The 16799-nt window shown below is 53.1% G+C and overlaps 1 protein-coding gene across 3 annotated transcripts in view; it reads left to right on the forward strand.

Annotated features, from left to right (window-relative positions):
- Window positions 1-16799, forward strand: part of SHB (SH2 domain containing adaptor protein B) — a 129367-nt gene that overhangs the window by 88526 nt on the left and 24042 nt on the right. For all 3 annotated transcript variants that reach the window (XM_057721167.1, XM_057721168.1, XM_057721169.1), the window contains exon 4: window positions 12417-12588. In XM_057721167.1, coding sequence (XP_057577150.1) covers window positions 12417-12588 — 172 coding nt within the window. The remainder of the gene's footprint in view (window positions 1-12416; window positions 12589-16799) is intronic.

Below are 16799 nucleotides of genomic sequence, written 5' to 3' on the forward strand. Positions count from 1 at the left end.
GGAATGATAGTCTTCCCTTCTCTCAGAATTCTGTGCCCAGAGGATACCACACGCTCTCCAAAAGCCCTGGGCTTTCCTTGCCTGCCCTCCCTACGGGAAGCTGATGGTGACCTCAGCCAGAACCCCCGCCCCCACCCAGCCAGCACCGGAGTCTCAACCCACACACGTGGCCTAAGTTGATCCCAGCCCCAGGACAGATGCCTGGTCAGTTTTACCGCCAGCTTCAGGGAACAGGAGTGGTGTGGCTTCCATCAGGCTGTCAGCCCCCTTGCCACCCGGCAGACACACCTGCCTTCAGAGCTGGCTGGACTCAGTTCCCCTCCTGCTTTGACTCACCGCCTGGGAGTCTTTACAGTCAGCAGGTCCAGCCCCACTTTGTAGTTCCCTGCCCAGCGTGGGGCAGGAGAAGCAGCCTGGATGATTCCACGCTGTCTCAGGGTGGTGTGGAGGGTCTGACCAGCCCCTGGGCTTTGTGGCACGAGTTGTGGGATGGGCGGATGGAGCCTGCCCAGGAGGTGGCCGCACAGGAGCTAGGCAGGGAACCTGGAGAAGCAGGCGAGGGCTCGGGGTGGCATGCGTTTGAAGCCTTCACATCTCTGAGGGACCATTGGAAGCACAGGGGTTGAACCTGTCCTGGGGCCTCTATTTCCTTACCCAGAAAATGTGTCCACCGCAGAGGGCCCTGGTGAGGCTTAAAGGGCACTGCATGGGGGAAGTGCTGGTATTTACAGAACACTTGTGTGTGCGTTATCTCATGTAATCCTCACAGCCACGCCCCGGGACCTTAGTTTCCTCCTTTTACAGATAAAGGAAACTGAGGTCCAAAGAGAAGAAATACTTGCCCAGGAGCTTATAGCAAATCAGCTGCAGAGTTGGGATTTGAACCTGGGAAGTCCCACTCCAGAGCCCAAGCCCTTAGTGGGCTCTCTGACACCATCCAAGATGCTGCATGTAATGTGGCTGGAGCTGTCGCCTTCTCAGAGCCCATGGGAAATGTCACATGCCTTTCATCGCCCTGGCACCAATTTCTCCCTGCCTCTACAGCTGGTAGGATACTGCCCAGATTGTATGTTCCCACTTGGAATGGTTCCTGCTGAGGATTCTGTGGGAGCCCAAGTTCTGGAGCTTCATGCCTGCATGGGGTGACCAGAGCCATCCCACGGGTTAGTTATGCTCTGCCACCTCTCAGCACAGGAAGGGGTCACTGCACCATGGCATCCCACTCCCCCTTGTCCAGCTAGGGAAACTGAGGCCCAGGGAAGGGACGAGAATTGCTGGAGACCTCATAGCAGAGCCAGTCAGGAGGACACATCAGTGTTTCCTTTTAATTCAGTGGGTCAAGTTAAAAGCTACGTCCTTCATGATTTGCAGTTGCTTCTGAGAAGCGAGTGATCAGAGTGCTTGCTCAGGGTGCCGGGTGGCAGGAGAAACAAAGTCATTTTATTTTTAGACTCATCTTCTGGAGATTTGTCTACCTTGAAGCTACTTTTCAGGCAATGTCCTGGGTTCAGCCAGTGACAGGCCTAACTCTCAGCAAAAATAGAAGACAGACATATGACTCAATGCGGAACATACTTATTTGGGGTACTTGTCTGTCTTCCCCACTAGCTCCTTGGCCAGTTTCTCTGTCCTGAAAAGCTCAGCACAGTGCCTTGGTGTCAGGAGACATTGGGACAGTAGCAGAAGTCAGACAATACCAAGTTCACGTGTCAGTTCCACCACTCACCAGCTGTGGGACCTCAATCTTCCTGAGCTTTAGTTTTCCCGTCTATAAAATGGGGATAGTCACCATCCTTATCACACTGGATCTCTGTGGTGATCAAGGGAAAAGATGGGATGAAAAGACTTCATAGACTCGGAAGGGTCACGTGTGAGGGAATGGTTGTTGGTGCCCAGGGAAGCCTTGCTGTATTAAATAAAATTTAATTTTATGTATTAAAACAATAGCTGCATAAAGAGGTACTTAGGGGGCACAGAGGGCCCATTTGTGAAGTTCATTCCCAGTTATTCCTGACAATGAGAGGCATGGGTAGCGTGGAAAGCAATGCTTCTGTAGGAAATACTCCTTCTCGATTCCAGCAATAGTTCTCACCATCAACCACCTGGTTCTTCCATCCTTTATCCAGTCCCTCCTGAGGATTGGGCCACTGGTCCCTAGGTGTGAGAGGGTCTCCACTACCTTTCTGCCTCCAAACCCTCCTTCCCCATCTGGCTGTGACGTTTGTTGATTGGTTCACCCAGAGCGTGCAGCAGAAACACCCTGAGGAAGCATCAAACATTACAGGGGCCCACCCCCAGAGTTCCTTATTCAGTATGTTCCAGAGATGAGGCATGAAAATTTGCATGTCTACCAAGGTCCCAGATGTTGCTGTTGCTGCTGATCTGGGGACCCCACTTTGAGAACCTAAAGCATACTCAGTACATCCTATGTGTTAGGTCCTGGAGTCAGGGAGGAGTTGGGGAGGGGGTGTCACAGCTTGGCTCGGATGGTGTCAGTGCTGTCTCCTCCAGGAAGTCTCCCCTGACGTGACGAGTCCCTTTCCCACCCTCACCCCAGGTTGGGCTGGGGCCCCTCTGTGCTCCTACCGCATCCCGTACAGGTGTGCATTGTTTTATTCTGGGACAGCCAGATACGCACTTGTCACTGTCAGCTCGGGAGGTGCTAATGCTGTGTTGGTCACCCTTAGGCAGGTGCCCTCTTGCGTTTTGACATTTTCCCAGCCTCATCAAGTGAGGCTCAAAGGGCAGAGGAAGAGGAAAGTAAGATCCCAGGTATGTCTGTTTCCTAAACGACTGTGAGTCATCTCTGAGCCAGCTGAGTTGGCTAATTTAAAATAATCCTGTGAAGATAAGGGAGTGATGGAGGAGGGGCAGGAAATTAACAGAGAGTAGTGAGCACCAGGTACAAGGCGGGCATGGGTTAACCCTAAGAAGTTCTGCGAGGTGGATGGGGTTTCATTGTCATCACACAGATGATACTGCTCAGGCTCAGAGAGGGTGAGCGGCTTGCCCACAGTCACACAGCTAATGAACTCGGGTCAGGCTCTCTCTCTGCTGCTGCATTGATATCGCGAGTGTGTAAAGGGCAGGTCTGAACATTCCCTTTACCTGTGCTGGGGCGAGGTGGCTTGGGCTGTTCTGAAGGCAGAAGCAGTTGCACCCACTCTGTGCTCAGCCCGGTGACTTGTCACTGTCCCGGTGAAACACAAACGCTCTGAAAGTGCTAGTGCTGACGTTGAGTGTATCAGGCCCGCTCCAGGCTCGCTGTTCCCACAAAGCCCATGACTCATCCTTGTGTGCTCAGAATAAACAGGCTCAGCCTCTGCAGAAGGTTCCATGGGGAGTCTCAGACCTGCCACCATCACCTGGCACGCCCAAGCGCGTGCCATATCCTCCTCCCCATTGGCTCCACTGGGGCTCCTGCGATACTTCCTGCCCCCTGCTCAGCTTCCCAGAATGCCCTGGGCCTGGGAGGAAATTAACAATTGTGTTTGTACTCGGACTCGGAGCATTTTGCTATGTAATGAGTAACAGTTGTAATTAATGTTTAACACGTGTGAACAGCAGGTCTGCGGAGAGAAGCGGGGTTTAAACAGAGAACTGGGATCACTCACTTCCTTTGGATATGTTACTGAGGGACAGGTTTTTCCAGTTGGTTTTTCTGTTTGACATATGAGTGAATTCATTTAGTAACCTACAAAAGAAAAAGAAAAAGAAAGAAAAACACTGGTGTTTCATAGCTTTGGTTTGCCTACTTATTATATTGATAGAAATGTTTCTTCTTCAAGTGCCTTTGTCTCCCGTGTGGAAAAAAACCCAAAGGTTTAGTAGAATATCTTGGCTCTTCTGCTTGGCAGGTTAGAGGTCTTCGTATGGATAGAGATTTTTAAAGCTCTGTGAGGTCAGAGACTCTGCCGGCCTTGTTGACACCTGGGTCCCCACGTAGATCCGTGCCTGGCGCATAACAAATGCACAGATATTTGTTAAATTCTTGAATAAATCAGGTCTCAGGAAAACCAACCCCAAGTTCTCTTCAGGACACAGAGTACGTAGGTATCACGCAGGCTGCTCACACACAGATGGTATTTCACATCATTCCCTCGTGCTGTATGCCCGTCTTCTCTCCGGATGAGGGTGGGGGGCCTGCACGAAGAGGGGCGTTTGTGAGTGGCTGTTGACTGCCGTGGCTGCTGCCCCTGGTCTGAACTTGAGGCTGAGAGTATGTCCCTGGATGTTTGAGGATTGGCCCAGGGGTCTGGATGCCACGTGGTGGGTGGGGAGACCAGTATGCCAGTAGGTGGCAAGCAGCCCCCTGGGAGCCGTACTCCTGCGTGTCCCCTCCTGTCATTCCTCCCTCCCTCCGGCCCCCACCATCTGTGGCGGAGAAACATACACGCAGCTGGGCTGGGGCTTTGGGGCTCCTGGGAGGGAAGACTCATTTCCACAAATGCCCAGCCTGCTGCGTGCAGGTCCTCTGCGACTTGTGGATGAGGGAAGTCCCTTTCCCGGGCCTAGGATTGATTCTAAGTGTCTGTGGGTGTCTGCAGGTGAAAGTGTCAGGAGACACGACATGAGACCTGAGGGGGCGTCCTCCATCTGACAGTGAGCCCAGCCCAGAACTGGCAGAGCTGTAGGGTCTGGATTTAAAGCCCCATGCTGCCACTTTCTAGCGGGGTGACCTGGGTCAAATTGCCTGTTTCCTCATCTGTAAAACCAGATGGTAATTGGTGCCAAGAGTTGGGGGCACAGTCCGTGCTCAGTGGACTCTTGCTCTTGGTATCTTTATTGTTACTATTGTTGTTTTTGAGAACCTGTTGCACTGTAGACAGGATTTTGCTGAACTTGTTAGAGCCCTCTGGGATTCAGAAGACGTAGGTTCAAGTCCAGGTTCAAGTCTAGCTGTTGACGTGGGGCCAGTCAGTTCCTTTTGCAGCTCGTCGTTCCTCATTTATAAAATGAGTTATGATGGTGGAGATGGCTTGCTTTGGCAGCTGTAAAGGCCGCGGCATTTGGGTCATTTCATCATTTTCATCAGGATTTATTCCTACTTTTCCAGCAGCCAAGCAGCAGCCCTCGGAGCAGGGTCTTTGCATCGGGCAGCAGTGTCCATGTCTCCTTTTTGGGGTGCAGAATAGGAGGACGAAGGCATGCCTCCTCGTACCAGGCGCTCATCCCCAGTCCAGGCTTGGGTGTGTGCACATAGACAGCGTTCCTGGAACCCAGGCTGCATCCTGGTGCCTACCTCAAGGCTTCCCCGGGCCCTGCTTCTCGGGGAGTCACCACTGCCCGCTTTCATAATGAGGACCTCTGTTCTCAGGCACTGCCCACAGGATGTGGCAGTGTGGTGCCCTGGGCCCTGCAAGGGGAACGCAGAGTCCTGTTGTTGGTGATCTTGGAAAAGCAAACCAAACCTTTGTTGAGCTGCCCGTCGTCTTACAGCCTACCTGGAGGTACAGCCTTCACTCACCGGGGAGAGGGGAGAGGGAGGCCTGCTCTTGAGCTGCAAGGGAGAAGGGGGCTTCACCTCTCTGGGCCTTGGTTTCTCCAGCTGTAAACTGGGAATTCTAATACGTGTCTTACTCTGAGGAGCAGGTGAGGTGACACAGAATGTATGCTTAGAAAGTTGAAGCAGCAGAGGACTGTCGTCATGGGAACAGAGTCTAGGTCAAGTGCACGTGTTTGCGTGTCGTCGTGGAAGCGTATGGTGTTCCCGTAGACTTTGGGTTTTGGGAGCCCCCACCTCCCCAGACCAGTGTGCGGTCTCCCTCCTTGCCCCCTCTTGGGGGCTCACGACCGCCTGGGCTGCAGCCCCTTCTGTGCCCCTCCACCCCTGCCCCCCCCCCCCCCACTCCCCACCTGTCCCCCCACCACAAGACCGCCAGGGTCGAGGCCTGGCCGTCAGCGGTGTGGAGGAGTCAGTGCCCAGGACTGTGTGGACAGGGGACTGTGGGCACCTTCGTTCTGTTCTCTGTGCCCTGTGTTTTCAGAGTCATAGGACATCTGGGAATAAATACTAGGCCTGGAACACTGTCCAGGCAGCTCCTGTCAGCCTCGTATTCGTTCCCACCTCATCCACACGGGGCCTGAAGAAGCCTCTTTAGCACCTGTGAGCTCCGTGCACAGGGTTTTGTTTTCAGCTCTCTAATCCTTGTTGCCTCTGCTTAAAGGACTCTGTCCTGCACTGGAGACCTGGGAGGGCTGGGGGCTGCAGGCCAGCCAGAAAGAAGCAGCCACTGGACTTGGAGCACATTGCAGGCCTCACCTGGGGCCCAAGGCCCTGGACACCCTTTGCTCCCCGCTGGTTCCCTGCGAATGATCCCTGTCCTTAGGGGCCACCGTCCACCCTGGTGGTCAGCCGAGAGGACGGGGGGGATGTTTGGCAGACTGTCAGCTCCTCCGCCCCTGCCCGTCCCCAGAGAAAGGCACCCCTAGGGGAGAGGAAGCTGCCCGGGGCTTCCGTCCCGAAGCAGAGGGACAGGGGCTGGGGGCTGGAGCCCGCGGCCCGACGTGGCAGCCTGCTCCTGTCTGCTGGGGCAGGCTGCTTGCCCACGCCAGGCCCCATTCATAAAAACAAAGTCGCACCAACCTCCTCGGTTTGTTGTGAGGCAGGGTCCGAAGAGAGTGTCACATCGAGTCCTCACATATGCCTGCCCATGCACGGGAAGCACTCAGTAAAGGTCATTTTTCAAAACTCTTTTAAAATAATTTGAGGGGGAAGTCCAGTTCCTAAGTTTCCTTTCTTTATTGATGAATGAGGTTTTTTGGTCCTGCTGACCATAAATCTGGGTGGAGATTCCTTCACTCAACAGATTCTAAGCATCTGCTATACATCGGACACTGTTCTAGGCACTGAGAATTCAGCTTTGAAAAAAACAGAATATGTCCTGTCCTCTTGGAGCCTCCAACTTAGGAATTCCAGCACAGGTTGGAGAAGAAGGTAGTTTCTTACATAAGGCACTTTATCCTCTGGAGTACATGAAAAGTTGCTGCTCTGAGCATGGATGTGACCATGGGGAGAAGGGACCACCAAGTATAAGGGGCCTGCCTGAACTTTGGTACATCATCCGTTACTAACCACCTCCATAATCCTTTATGGTATAGGTGTTGTCAGCCCTGTTTTACAGAAGAGGCAGCTAAGGCTCAGAGAGGTTTAGAAACTTGCCCAAAGTCACACAGTAGTAGCAGAGGCAAGGTTCAAGCCCGGATCTTCCTAACTCCAGAGTCCGCACCCTTTCCATGATGCTGAGCCGCTGCAGTTCCTCTGTTCTCTGGCCTTGTTGCAGCCTACAGGCTGCATGTCAGGCTTGGTGAAGTTCAGAAGAGGCTGAGTCATGAGGCCCCATCTCCATACGGTTCTGAGAAGACACCTACATACTGCACTGCATTACAGACTGGGGCGGGGTCAGACAATGGCATAGACAGGGCAGGTGGTGTTCACAAGAGGAGAAGGGAATTCTACCTGGGGAATATAGGACAAAGCTTCCCCCCAGGAGGTAGCTTAAAGCTGGACTTTGAAGAATGGCTAGGATTTTTGCGCCCAGAGAGAGTGAAGAAAGGGATTCTACAGCACAGGCACATCATAGCAGAGGCCTAGAGGCTGGAAGGCAGATGATGGATTTGGGACCAGCTATTCTTTGTGACTGCAGCCTAGGGATGGGTGTGGAACCCAGAGGGGTTTTTTTTTTAGGGGAAGATACATCCAGAAGGTCAGGTTGTCACCAAGTCACAGAGGACCTCAAGCACCAGAGTGAGTTCTCTGTCCCAGGGAACTAGGAGCCAGCAAGGGTTTCTGAGCCCAGAGAGCTGTGCTTTAGCAGCCCTTTGGCATTTTGAAACCTGATCTCTCTGGCCAGACCTGAATGATAAACAGGAAGGAGCCAGACCCCGAAGGAACACATTTACTTCATCTAAGCAAACATTTACTAGGCACCATCTTTATGCCAAGCACTGCAGTCAGTTTAGGGGCAGACAGGAAAACTGGAGAGGAAAAAGGGGAGTAAAGTAAAACCCCGGCGCCGCCCCCACAGAACACCCAGGCTGCCTGGGGACCCACTGAGCCACAGGAGAAGGGCCAAGTGCCATGAGCCGCCCCAGAGGAAGGTAGTTCTTGGCAGGTGGGATCAGGGGAGGCTTTGTGGAAGGAGGGCTTTTGTGCCAGACCTTGGAAGCTTCTAGACATCATACAGATGGTGGTTATTTCAAAGACTAAATAAGGAACCTCCTTGGCATGGGTTCGATCCCTAGTCAGGGAATTAATTGATCACGGCCAGAAATAAAGACTAAATGAGTGAGGCACAGCCCCTGCCCGGCCAGCCCCGCCCCTTAGCTCTGAGATCCTGGAGGAGTTCTTCCTCCCCCTCTCTGGGCCCCCACTCCCTCGCCTACAGGGTGGCAGGGTCGTGATGGTTAGAGCTCGCGTGGGTGCCTGGAAATGCCGTCTTCTGTCATTGACATTGACCCCACTTCAGGGCTGGTTGGTACACAATATATGTGTAGGAAGACGGCCACCGGCGGCAGAGTTTAATCTGGATGGAGGAAGGGCCTCCCAGAAGATCTGAGCTGGGTCTTAAAGACTGAGGCATGTCATCGGACCAGAACTTTTGGAGGGACATTTGGGACATCATGAAGGGCCACCTCCCCTGTCCTGGAGACAGGTTGTTGGAGCCATTAACTGGGCCACCTCTCTAACTGCCACCAGGGGTCTGGTCCCCATCATCTCACCGAAGACAGAAGGGCTTCAGAGGCCTGGCCCTGCCCATCTGAGTCTCCCCTCCCTCCCGCAGAACTCTGACTTCTGTTTGTAATTGCCTATAGGTGGAATTAATTAGATACTGTCATTCTAACAACTCACAGGGGTGGCATATTTTTTCTCTAAATGCAGATATTCTTTTGAGGGCTGTGTCTTCCTTTATCTTTTGCAGAAAATCACTAAATTAAAAGAATTGCCTTTTTAAATTGCAGATTAAAGAGAAACTTAATTAGAAGGAATGAAAGTGGTTGTGTTTGGAGCTTTTGTTCTTAACATTTTTTTTTTCTTGTGCTGCTGAATCACTGCACTTGGAGTTTGTATATTTTTATTTTAGGTGGAATGATTTGCCTAATTAAGCCTGTCATTCATCACCACCTGTTCCCTCTAAAATATATGGCTATATTATTAAGCTTGCAAGCGAATGTATAAATTAATTCAGTGGGGAATTACAGTGTTGACTGGGACATTATTAGGTTTTATCCAATTTATCTGGTATGAAAACCGATATTTTTCCCCAGTAAAGTGAAACAGCAGCTCATTAAGTTTCTTCATTCAGTCGTTCCTTGAACACCTATTATGTTGTGGGCATGCACTAGGGATGGGGGGTTGGGGCAAATATGGTGCAGCCCCTGCCCTTGAGGGGCTCATGGGGAGCCAAATGAGGAAACTGGCGATTAGAGTACCATAGGCTGAGATCAGGGTGAGTCTGGGAAGGGGGTGAGGCCAGGGAAGGCTTCCTGGAAGAGGTGACTCCTGAAGAGCAAGTGGAGACAGGTGGACGGGGGGAGGGGGAGATGTCCTGGTAATCCGGGCAGAGAACATGGCCCGGAAGGGGACATGGTGTGATCTGAGACCAGACAGGTTGCCAGGTCGCCGGTCGTGAGAACTTGGGTTCCTTTCGTGATCGGTGTTGCACACTCCGTGCCTCTCTTCTCACCTTCTGTGCCAGGAGATGTGTAGTGGGATTTTGTGCTGGCAGAAATCCCCAGATTCAGGTTTTAGCCAGTGCAACACCCAGGTTGTCAGAGGTGAAAGTACCTTACAATTCATCTGGTCTCTCCCTGTCCTCTGCCTGTGGCAGAATGAAACCTGGAACCTCATCTCCCCCCTGGCCGCTTCCCACACCCCCACTCTGCTGCCATCTGCGGCTCTATTCACCTGTAGGGCCAGAGGCCTGCTGAGCTGCCTCCTCTCCCTTCCCGACAACCAGAAAGTCAGCAGAGGGGAGGCTTCGTGGGAGAGTACACACTGGTCCTATGTCCCTGACCCCATCTCCGGCTGTGCTCTGATCTCCATCTCAGTGTGGCATCACACAGGAGTCTGCCCTGATTCACCCCACGAGTAAAGTCCTGTTGGAGTCACTTCCATCATCCCTCTCATCATTGAGGGATTCAGCCTCTGTCCCCTTCCCTAACTGATCTCTCCACCACCAGGGTTGCCCCTAAACCCACCCACCATCAGCACTTGGAGAGGTCTCGAAAGCCCAATCTGTAGAATGGCATTCTTTGATTGAACCCATGCATAGGATCAAGTACCAGCTCTTTAGAAAGGTGACCAGGCCCTCACCTGTCTACCTGATCCCAGTGCTTGCCCTTGCCCAAGGTCACCCATCCAGGGCTCTGCTCAGGTCAGAACCTGCTTCACCTCTTCCTCACGCCCCCTCCCAGAACATACACCACATTTGACTGGTTGCCATGAGGGCTGGTGTGGTTCAGTGGGAGCCCTGGTGGAGGAGCTGGGCTGCTGGGAAGCCAGGGAAGGGCCTGTGGTGACGTGTGTGCCAGGGCCCCGCTCTGAGCTTCATCCTCTAACCACCACTGTGATAGCCCAGCTCACCAGCCAGACGGAGGAGGCCTTTCTCAGACACCCAACCCCAGGATGTATTCCCTAGAAGGGCCTTGGGGTCATTGCCAACTTGCTGTCTGTCCCTGTGGTTTGAAACAGGACAGAATCGTAGCTGGAGAGCGGGGCAGGAGCCCCCCGGCAAGTCCTCACTCTGCCCCTACTCCACACTGCCAGTCCTGGCTGATGTGCTGTGGATCTGACTAAATTTCATTGTCTATTTCTCCTCACTCGGACCCTGAGCTCCAGGGGCAGGGATTTCTGTTTTGCTCACTGCTGTTTCCCCAACCCTGAACTGTGCCTGGCACACGTGAACGAGAGTCTAGGGTGGACAGCCTTCTGGACCCCACTGCAGTCATGAGAGTGACCACACACGCGTGGGTCCAGCCTGTTTAGAGCCTTCCATCGGCGGGAACCCCCTGCCCGCTGTTTTCTGTAGTGATTAATGGAGAAGAGTGTCTTGGAGGGATGGAAGTGCTGTGCAGTCCTGATGGATGATCTTGCTCCATGACTGAGACACACAAGTTCATTCACAGTCCTCCATCCCCGTGGACAGCGCATCACCACTGTCAGGGCAGGGGTTTCCTGCCACCTTCCGTGAATGTGAGGTTGGTTGCCGTGTGGCCGGGGACGGAGGACGGCTGGCCATATCCACACTTGCTGGTTGGGGGGAGATTTCTCCCACTGTGTGTCCATGGGCCTGCAGTTGGACGTGGCCTTTGGAACATGGTTCCACAGGTTCTGGCCCCGTTTACTCAGTGCACTGTGTGTGCTGGGCCCGTAGGATGTGGTCCCTCATGTGATCTCCACGGCAGCCTGGTAAGGTAGCAGATGGGACCTCAGAGAGGTTGAGTAGCTTAGCCAAGGCACCCAGCTAGTCACTGGCCAGCTTCGGAGGGGGACTCAGGTCAGTTTGGAAGCTTCTGTGAAGTGCTTAGTACTGTGTTCACATGGAGCAGACGTGATAATAATAAAAGAAAACATTTATAATAGCATCGATTGAGCACAGACTAACTGCACGCCAGGTGCTCTGCTAAGATCGCTGTGCATCACCTGGCAGAATCCTCACGATGACCCCATGAGGTGGGTATGGTCATTATCCCTATTTTTCAGAGGAGGAAACAGAAGCCCAGAGAAATAACTTGCAAGGTGGACTAGCCAGTCTCCAGGAACACTTCTGGCAACTCCAGTTTTAGCTCAGTATTTTCTGCTTTTTGTGGGGTGTCTCCAGGGTCCTGCCCTCAAGAGGCATCCTCCCCAGCCCGTGGGGTGAACGATGCTCCCACAGGTCCACGGTGGGGAGGGAGGCACACTGGAGGGCCCGTCCCGCTGTGCCAGGCACTGCTCCAGCCTCCCCTGGCTGCTGGGTCCAGGGCAAGGAGCAGACTTGTGTGATACAACATGACCCTCCATTAGAACTCTCTAGGGCTGTCCCAGGAGAAAGGGGGCAGCTGTGGCCAGTGCACCCGCAGGTGGGTTGCGAGAACGGGAGGAGAAGACAAGCCACTTTGAGGCAGGTTTTTGGCAGAAAATGAGGAACAGTTTTCTCCCTGTGAACTGTCTAGGGGACTGAGCCCCCTCTGGGAGTCCCCTTTGACAGGGGTTGCAGGAGGGTTCCTTTGGGGACAAGGCAGAGCTCAGTGGCCTCTGGAGGTTCAACCAGCCTCCCACATCTTTTGAGCCATGTTTGTTCATTGCCTGGAACTGTTCCGCCTGCAAATTATAAAGCCCCAACAAGAACCATCAACAGTGACCCCACTGTACGCCACGCTTGGGCTGAGCTCTGGGTAACCAGGTCACCATGCTCTCTCTCTCTCCCCCACAGCCCAGTTTAACGGCAATGAGAAACGGCAGTCATCCCCCTCGCCTTCCCGGGACCGTCGGCGCCAGCTTCGAGCTCCCGGAGGGGGCTTCAAGCCCATCAAACATGGGAGCCCCGAGTTCTGTGGGATCCTGGGAGAGAGAGTGGATCCTGCTGTCCCGTTGGAGAAGCAAATGTAAGTTCTCAGGGAGCAAAGCCGGGTCTCAGCAACCTGGAGTCACTGTCAATGCTCATAGAAGCTCAAGGCCACTGTCAAGTTTGTCCAGTTGGGATTAGAACGCGTGTCTCCTGATTCCTGGCCCTGTGCTTCCTCTCTCCACACTGTACTGCCTGCCTTCCTTTGGATGGCTAGTAGGAAGGACTGTGAAATCATCCACGTGGTGCACCCCTCACTCTTATATGTGCTTTTCTAATTTCATCATGCAGCAAGTGAGTTTTTGAAAAGCTGAATGTATACTAAATCCTGCTGCTTAATTGTATATTTATTTTTATAGCTGTAGTGTTGGTTTTGCCCCACATCTGCTTGATATTAATTGGGCAAGATCTGGACACTCTTGGTTTGGGTTTTCCCCAGAGATTTCCCAGCCTTCACTGGCGTCCGAGTCCCATCCCGGCGGCCCCTTTCCCTCCCCGCCCCTCCCCAGCACTGCTCTCAGTGTTTACTGCCCCTCCCCTTGACCATGATGACCCTCTCCGTTCTCTGCTGGGGTCTCAGGTCCCTGCTCTACTCTGAAGCCTTCAGTGGCCCCCCCATCACCTCCAGGATAAAGTCCCATCTCCCCTCTGCCACTTGCTCTGTGAATTGCCCCCAGGTTGTTGTTTTCAGTTTCTCATCCCTCTACATACCTACCTACCTTAGAGTGAGCTTCTCCAGGAACTTAATAAAACACATCCTGGGTCCTGTGCTGGTACCATCAGGTGTATCATCCTCTTAACAAGCGAATGTGGGATAAATGGGATAAATTGCAAAATAAGAAAATCTGGGCTCTAAGAGGTGAGGAGCCTTGGCTAGGATCTCATGGCTCAGAGTGCAGAGGTGAGATTCGAACTCCATGACTCGACCCCACACTGTCCCCTCACTTCCCTCTCACATACGCTTCTCCCTCATCCTTAGCACATGGCCGGCACAGAGTAGGCACTCCATAAGCCCAAGAGATTAGCTGACACCGAGCCAGTTCCTTGCAAAGTTTCATCATGTGCATCATGTACTATATTAGTCTCCGCCCAGGAGATTCTGGTCTCGCCCAGCCGGCAGTGCATCCCTCACAGGAAATGTTCCCTTGCTGAGCAGGATGCAGTTTTCCGAATGATGTCCTGTGCTCCTGTGCCCCTTTTTAAGCGTGTGCTGCAGCCTCCTTTGTGACAGCCCTGTGCCTGCTGTACTGAGCACTTTGGGGGGTTGGGGGGGGGCGCTCCCAGCGGGTGTTGTGTTAATTATTTCTCACAGCCACACAGATTGGGTGGCAGGTTTTGCTTATTTCTGATCAAACTGTGTGCTTTTTAATCAACAAACAAAATATGATCCAGAGACGTCTGGGAGCTGCTCAGCATGCATCCCGACCCAGGTCTGTCTGGGGTCAGTGGCCCAGCCTACCCTCTTCCCACCCCCAGATGCAGCTTCATGGGCCCCTTGAGGGCAGTTCTGCCTTTCTTTTCCATTGCCACCCAACAAGGCCCTCGGCCACGTCCAAAGTCATAACTGACGTTTCCTCCCCCGTCTCATCTGAGATTATTCTGACCTGCTGGAGGTCCTGCCTCATCACCCGAGAGGTGTGCTTAGGTAACATCCCACTTCCAGCAGAGCCTGAGGACCCAGGCAGAGAAGTTCACTGTATCCCCCACCTGGACTGATGTTGCCTCAGAGTTTAGGGGGCACCTTCAAGCCCTGACTTCTCTCCATCCTAGCACAGAGGAGAGGACACATGGGGACACCGAGGGGTGTACCCCAGTCTTAGAGGGTTGTTGAGGGTGGGCAGTCACACTTCTGCCCAGGCACCCATACCACCTGCTTGCTCTCTTGGGACAGAGGAAAGACTCAGGGCAGCCCGCCATCTCCATCCTGCATCATTAGTACCATCAGCGTATAAACATGTGCCAGTCATGACCTCCTCTGGCTCTGGCCCCTGTTGGGAACATAAGCTCCATGAGGGCAGGAACTTGTCTGGGTCACCACTGCGTGCTCAGTGCCTAGAACGGTGCATGGCACATAATAGGTGCTCAGTGAATAGCTAGCTGTGCACTCAATGGACGAAGTCCCCAAAGAGCTGTCAGCACGTCCTCTCTCCCTTCCATCCCCTCCCACTCTCTCACCCACCACAATCTGCTTCCCTTTTCTGCCCGACTCACCAAGTGACCTCCTCTGACCTCTGTGGCAGCCAGCACAGTAGACGGCTCCCTCCTTTGGAGACACTCTATGCTCACAGTTTTTCTTCCGTCTCCCCCACTACCTCCTTGCCTCAACCTGACCTGAAGGTTAGCCTGTCCGGAGCTCAATTTCCAGCTACGTGCTCTCCCTGGGTAGTCTTCTCAGGATGCTGGTGCTGATTCACCAATACACATCCCCAGCCCACACCTCTCCCAGAACTCCCAACGCCTACATCCAGCTGCCTTCTTGGCATCTCCACTTGGCTGACAAATGGCCATCTTGAATTCAACATGTTCGAAACTGGACTCCTGATTTCTCCTGGACACCCTCTCCTCCTCTGCTTCCCCACCTCCACAAACGGCATCACACCTACCTAGTTGCTCAAGCCACAACCCTGGAGTCAGCTTGATGCCTTTGTTTGCATTATACCAGCATCTAGTACATTACTGAGTTCTGCCAGTTTTCTGTCTAAACATAGCCCAAAACCATCCATTCTTCTCATCTCAGGTCCTTCCATCTGGACCACTGCAGAAGCCTCCTCACTTGTCTCCTGTTTCACTTCCCCTCTGGCTGCTCTTCAGAGCAGCCTCACTAACCTTTTGTAAGATCATCCAGGGCAAGTATCTCTTAAGCATCTCTGTTTAAAACTCTCATTGCCCTTCCTATGCTTAGAATGAAATCAGACTTCTTCCTTTGGCCCACAGGCCTCGGGAAACTGGGCCCTGCCTCCTGCTCCACCCTCATGCTGTACCAGTTCCCATACTCATAGTGCTGGACCATTCCTGCTGCCTTTCTGCTCTGTGAACACCCAAGCTCATTCCTACTTCTGGACCTTTGCACTTGCTGGTTCCTCTGCAGAGAACGTGTTTTCTTTGGCTCTTTATGTGATTGGCTCCTCCTCACAGTGCAGATTCTCAGGTCAAAGGTCATCTCCTCGGGGTCCGACCCTGTCCATTCATTCCACAGTAGGCACCCCCCCACCCCAGGCACTGGCTTATCACAGCCCCGGTATTCTTACACAGCACTGTATCTGAAATTGTTTCCTGAATCTATTTGTTGACTCTCCATCTCCCTGCATCAGCCCTGTGAGATCAAGGATATAGTAAGTGGTGAGTAAATATTGGATGAGCTCATGGGTATTGGTTGAACTGGATGGTGATGGTTGAGGCCCCTTGGTTTGGGCCTGAGGGGCCAGCTCTGCAAAGTCCAACACATCCCCAAGATGGTCTCCCGCCTGGATTCTCTTTTCAATCCAGGCAAAGCCTCCTCTGGTCAAGGGATCGGCCCCCAGCCATGCCCCCCATCGCGCAGGACCACCCAGGCCCATCCTGTCTCCTGATAGCTGTCTTCCTGCTGGCAGTCTGGCCAGTGGCTGCCCTCTCCCCACCCTCCAATCCAATGTCCTTTGCCCCTTCTCTCAAACTCCTGGTTCTCCTTTGATCCTCGACCCCAAGTCCCTGCCTTTCTCTCTCTGTGGAGTGTCTGGAGCAGCTGGGGAAGGAAACAGCAGCTTATCCTGTTTACCCACCAGGGATTACCCTTAACGAGGATCCAGAGCCCCCTGAGGCCGATCTGCCACCACCTCCCTTAGAGCCACTTGTCCTATGTTCAGGGAGGCGGACGCGGGCAGCACTTCCCTGGTGACTACTTCCAGGCCTTCCCTGAGGACAGCTCTGCTTCAAAAGCTGAAACTTGTTTTCTTAAAAAAACAGTGTTTTCTCAGCTCACTGGGGCTGTGTTACACAGGTGAGATTCCCCAGGAAAACAACCTTGGCAAAACTATTAACTCTTACTTCTAAAGTTAGCTCCATCCTTGTCTAACCACTTCTCTCTTTCTTAAGCATGTCCTGAGCCTTGAAGTCTCTGGGAGTGTTTTAATTATGCCAGCCCGTGCAGTCCCCAGCTTCACATCCTCTTAATTTCTGTGTAAGCCTAGACAGGAAGGCGGGTCTGCATTCTGTACCTCCCCCTGCCTTTTCCCGCAGCGAGTCACTGTTCCAGATGTCCAGCCCGAAGGCTGA

This window comes from Hippopotamus amphibius, chromosome 2, assembly GCF_030028045.1.
Source record: "Hippopotamus amphibius kiboko isolate mHipAmp2 chromosome 2, mHipAmp2.hap2, whole genome shotgun sequence".
Lineage (NCBI taxonomy): Eukaryota > Metazoa > Chordata > Mammalia > Artiodactyla > Hippopotamidae > Hippopotamus > Hippopotamus amphibius.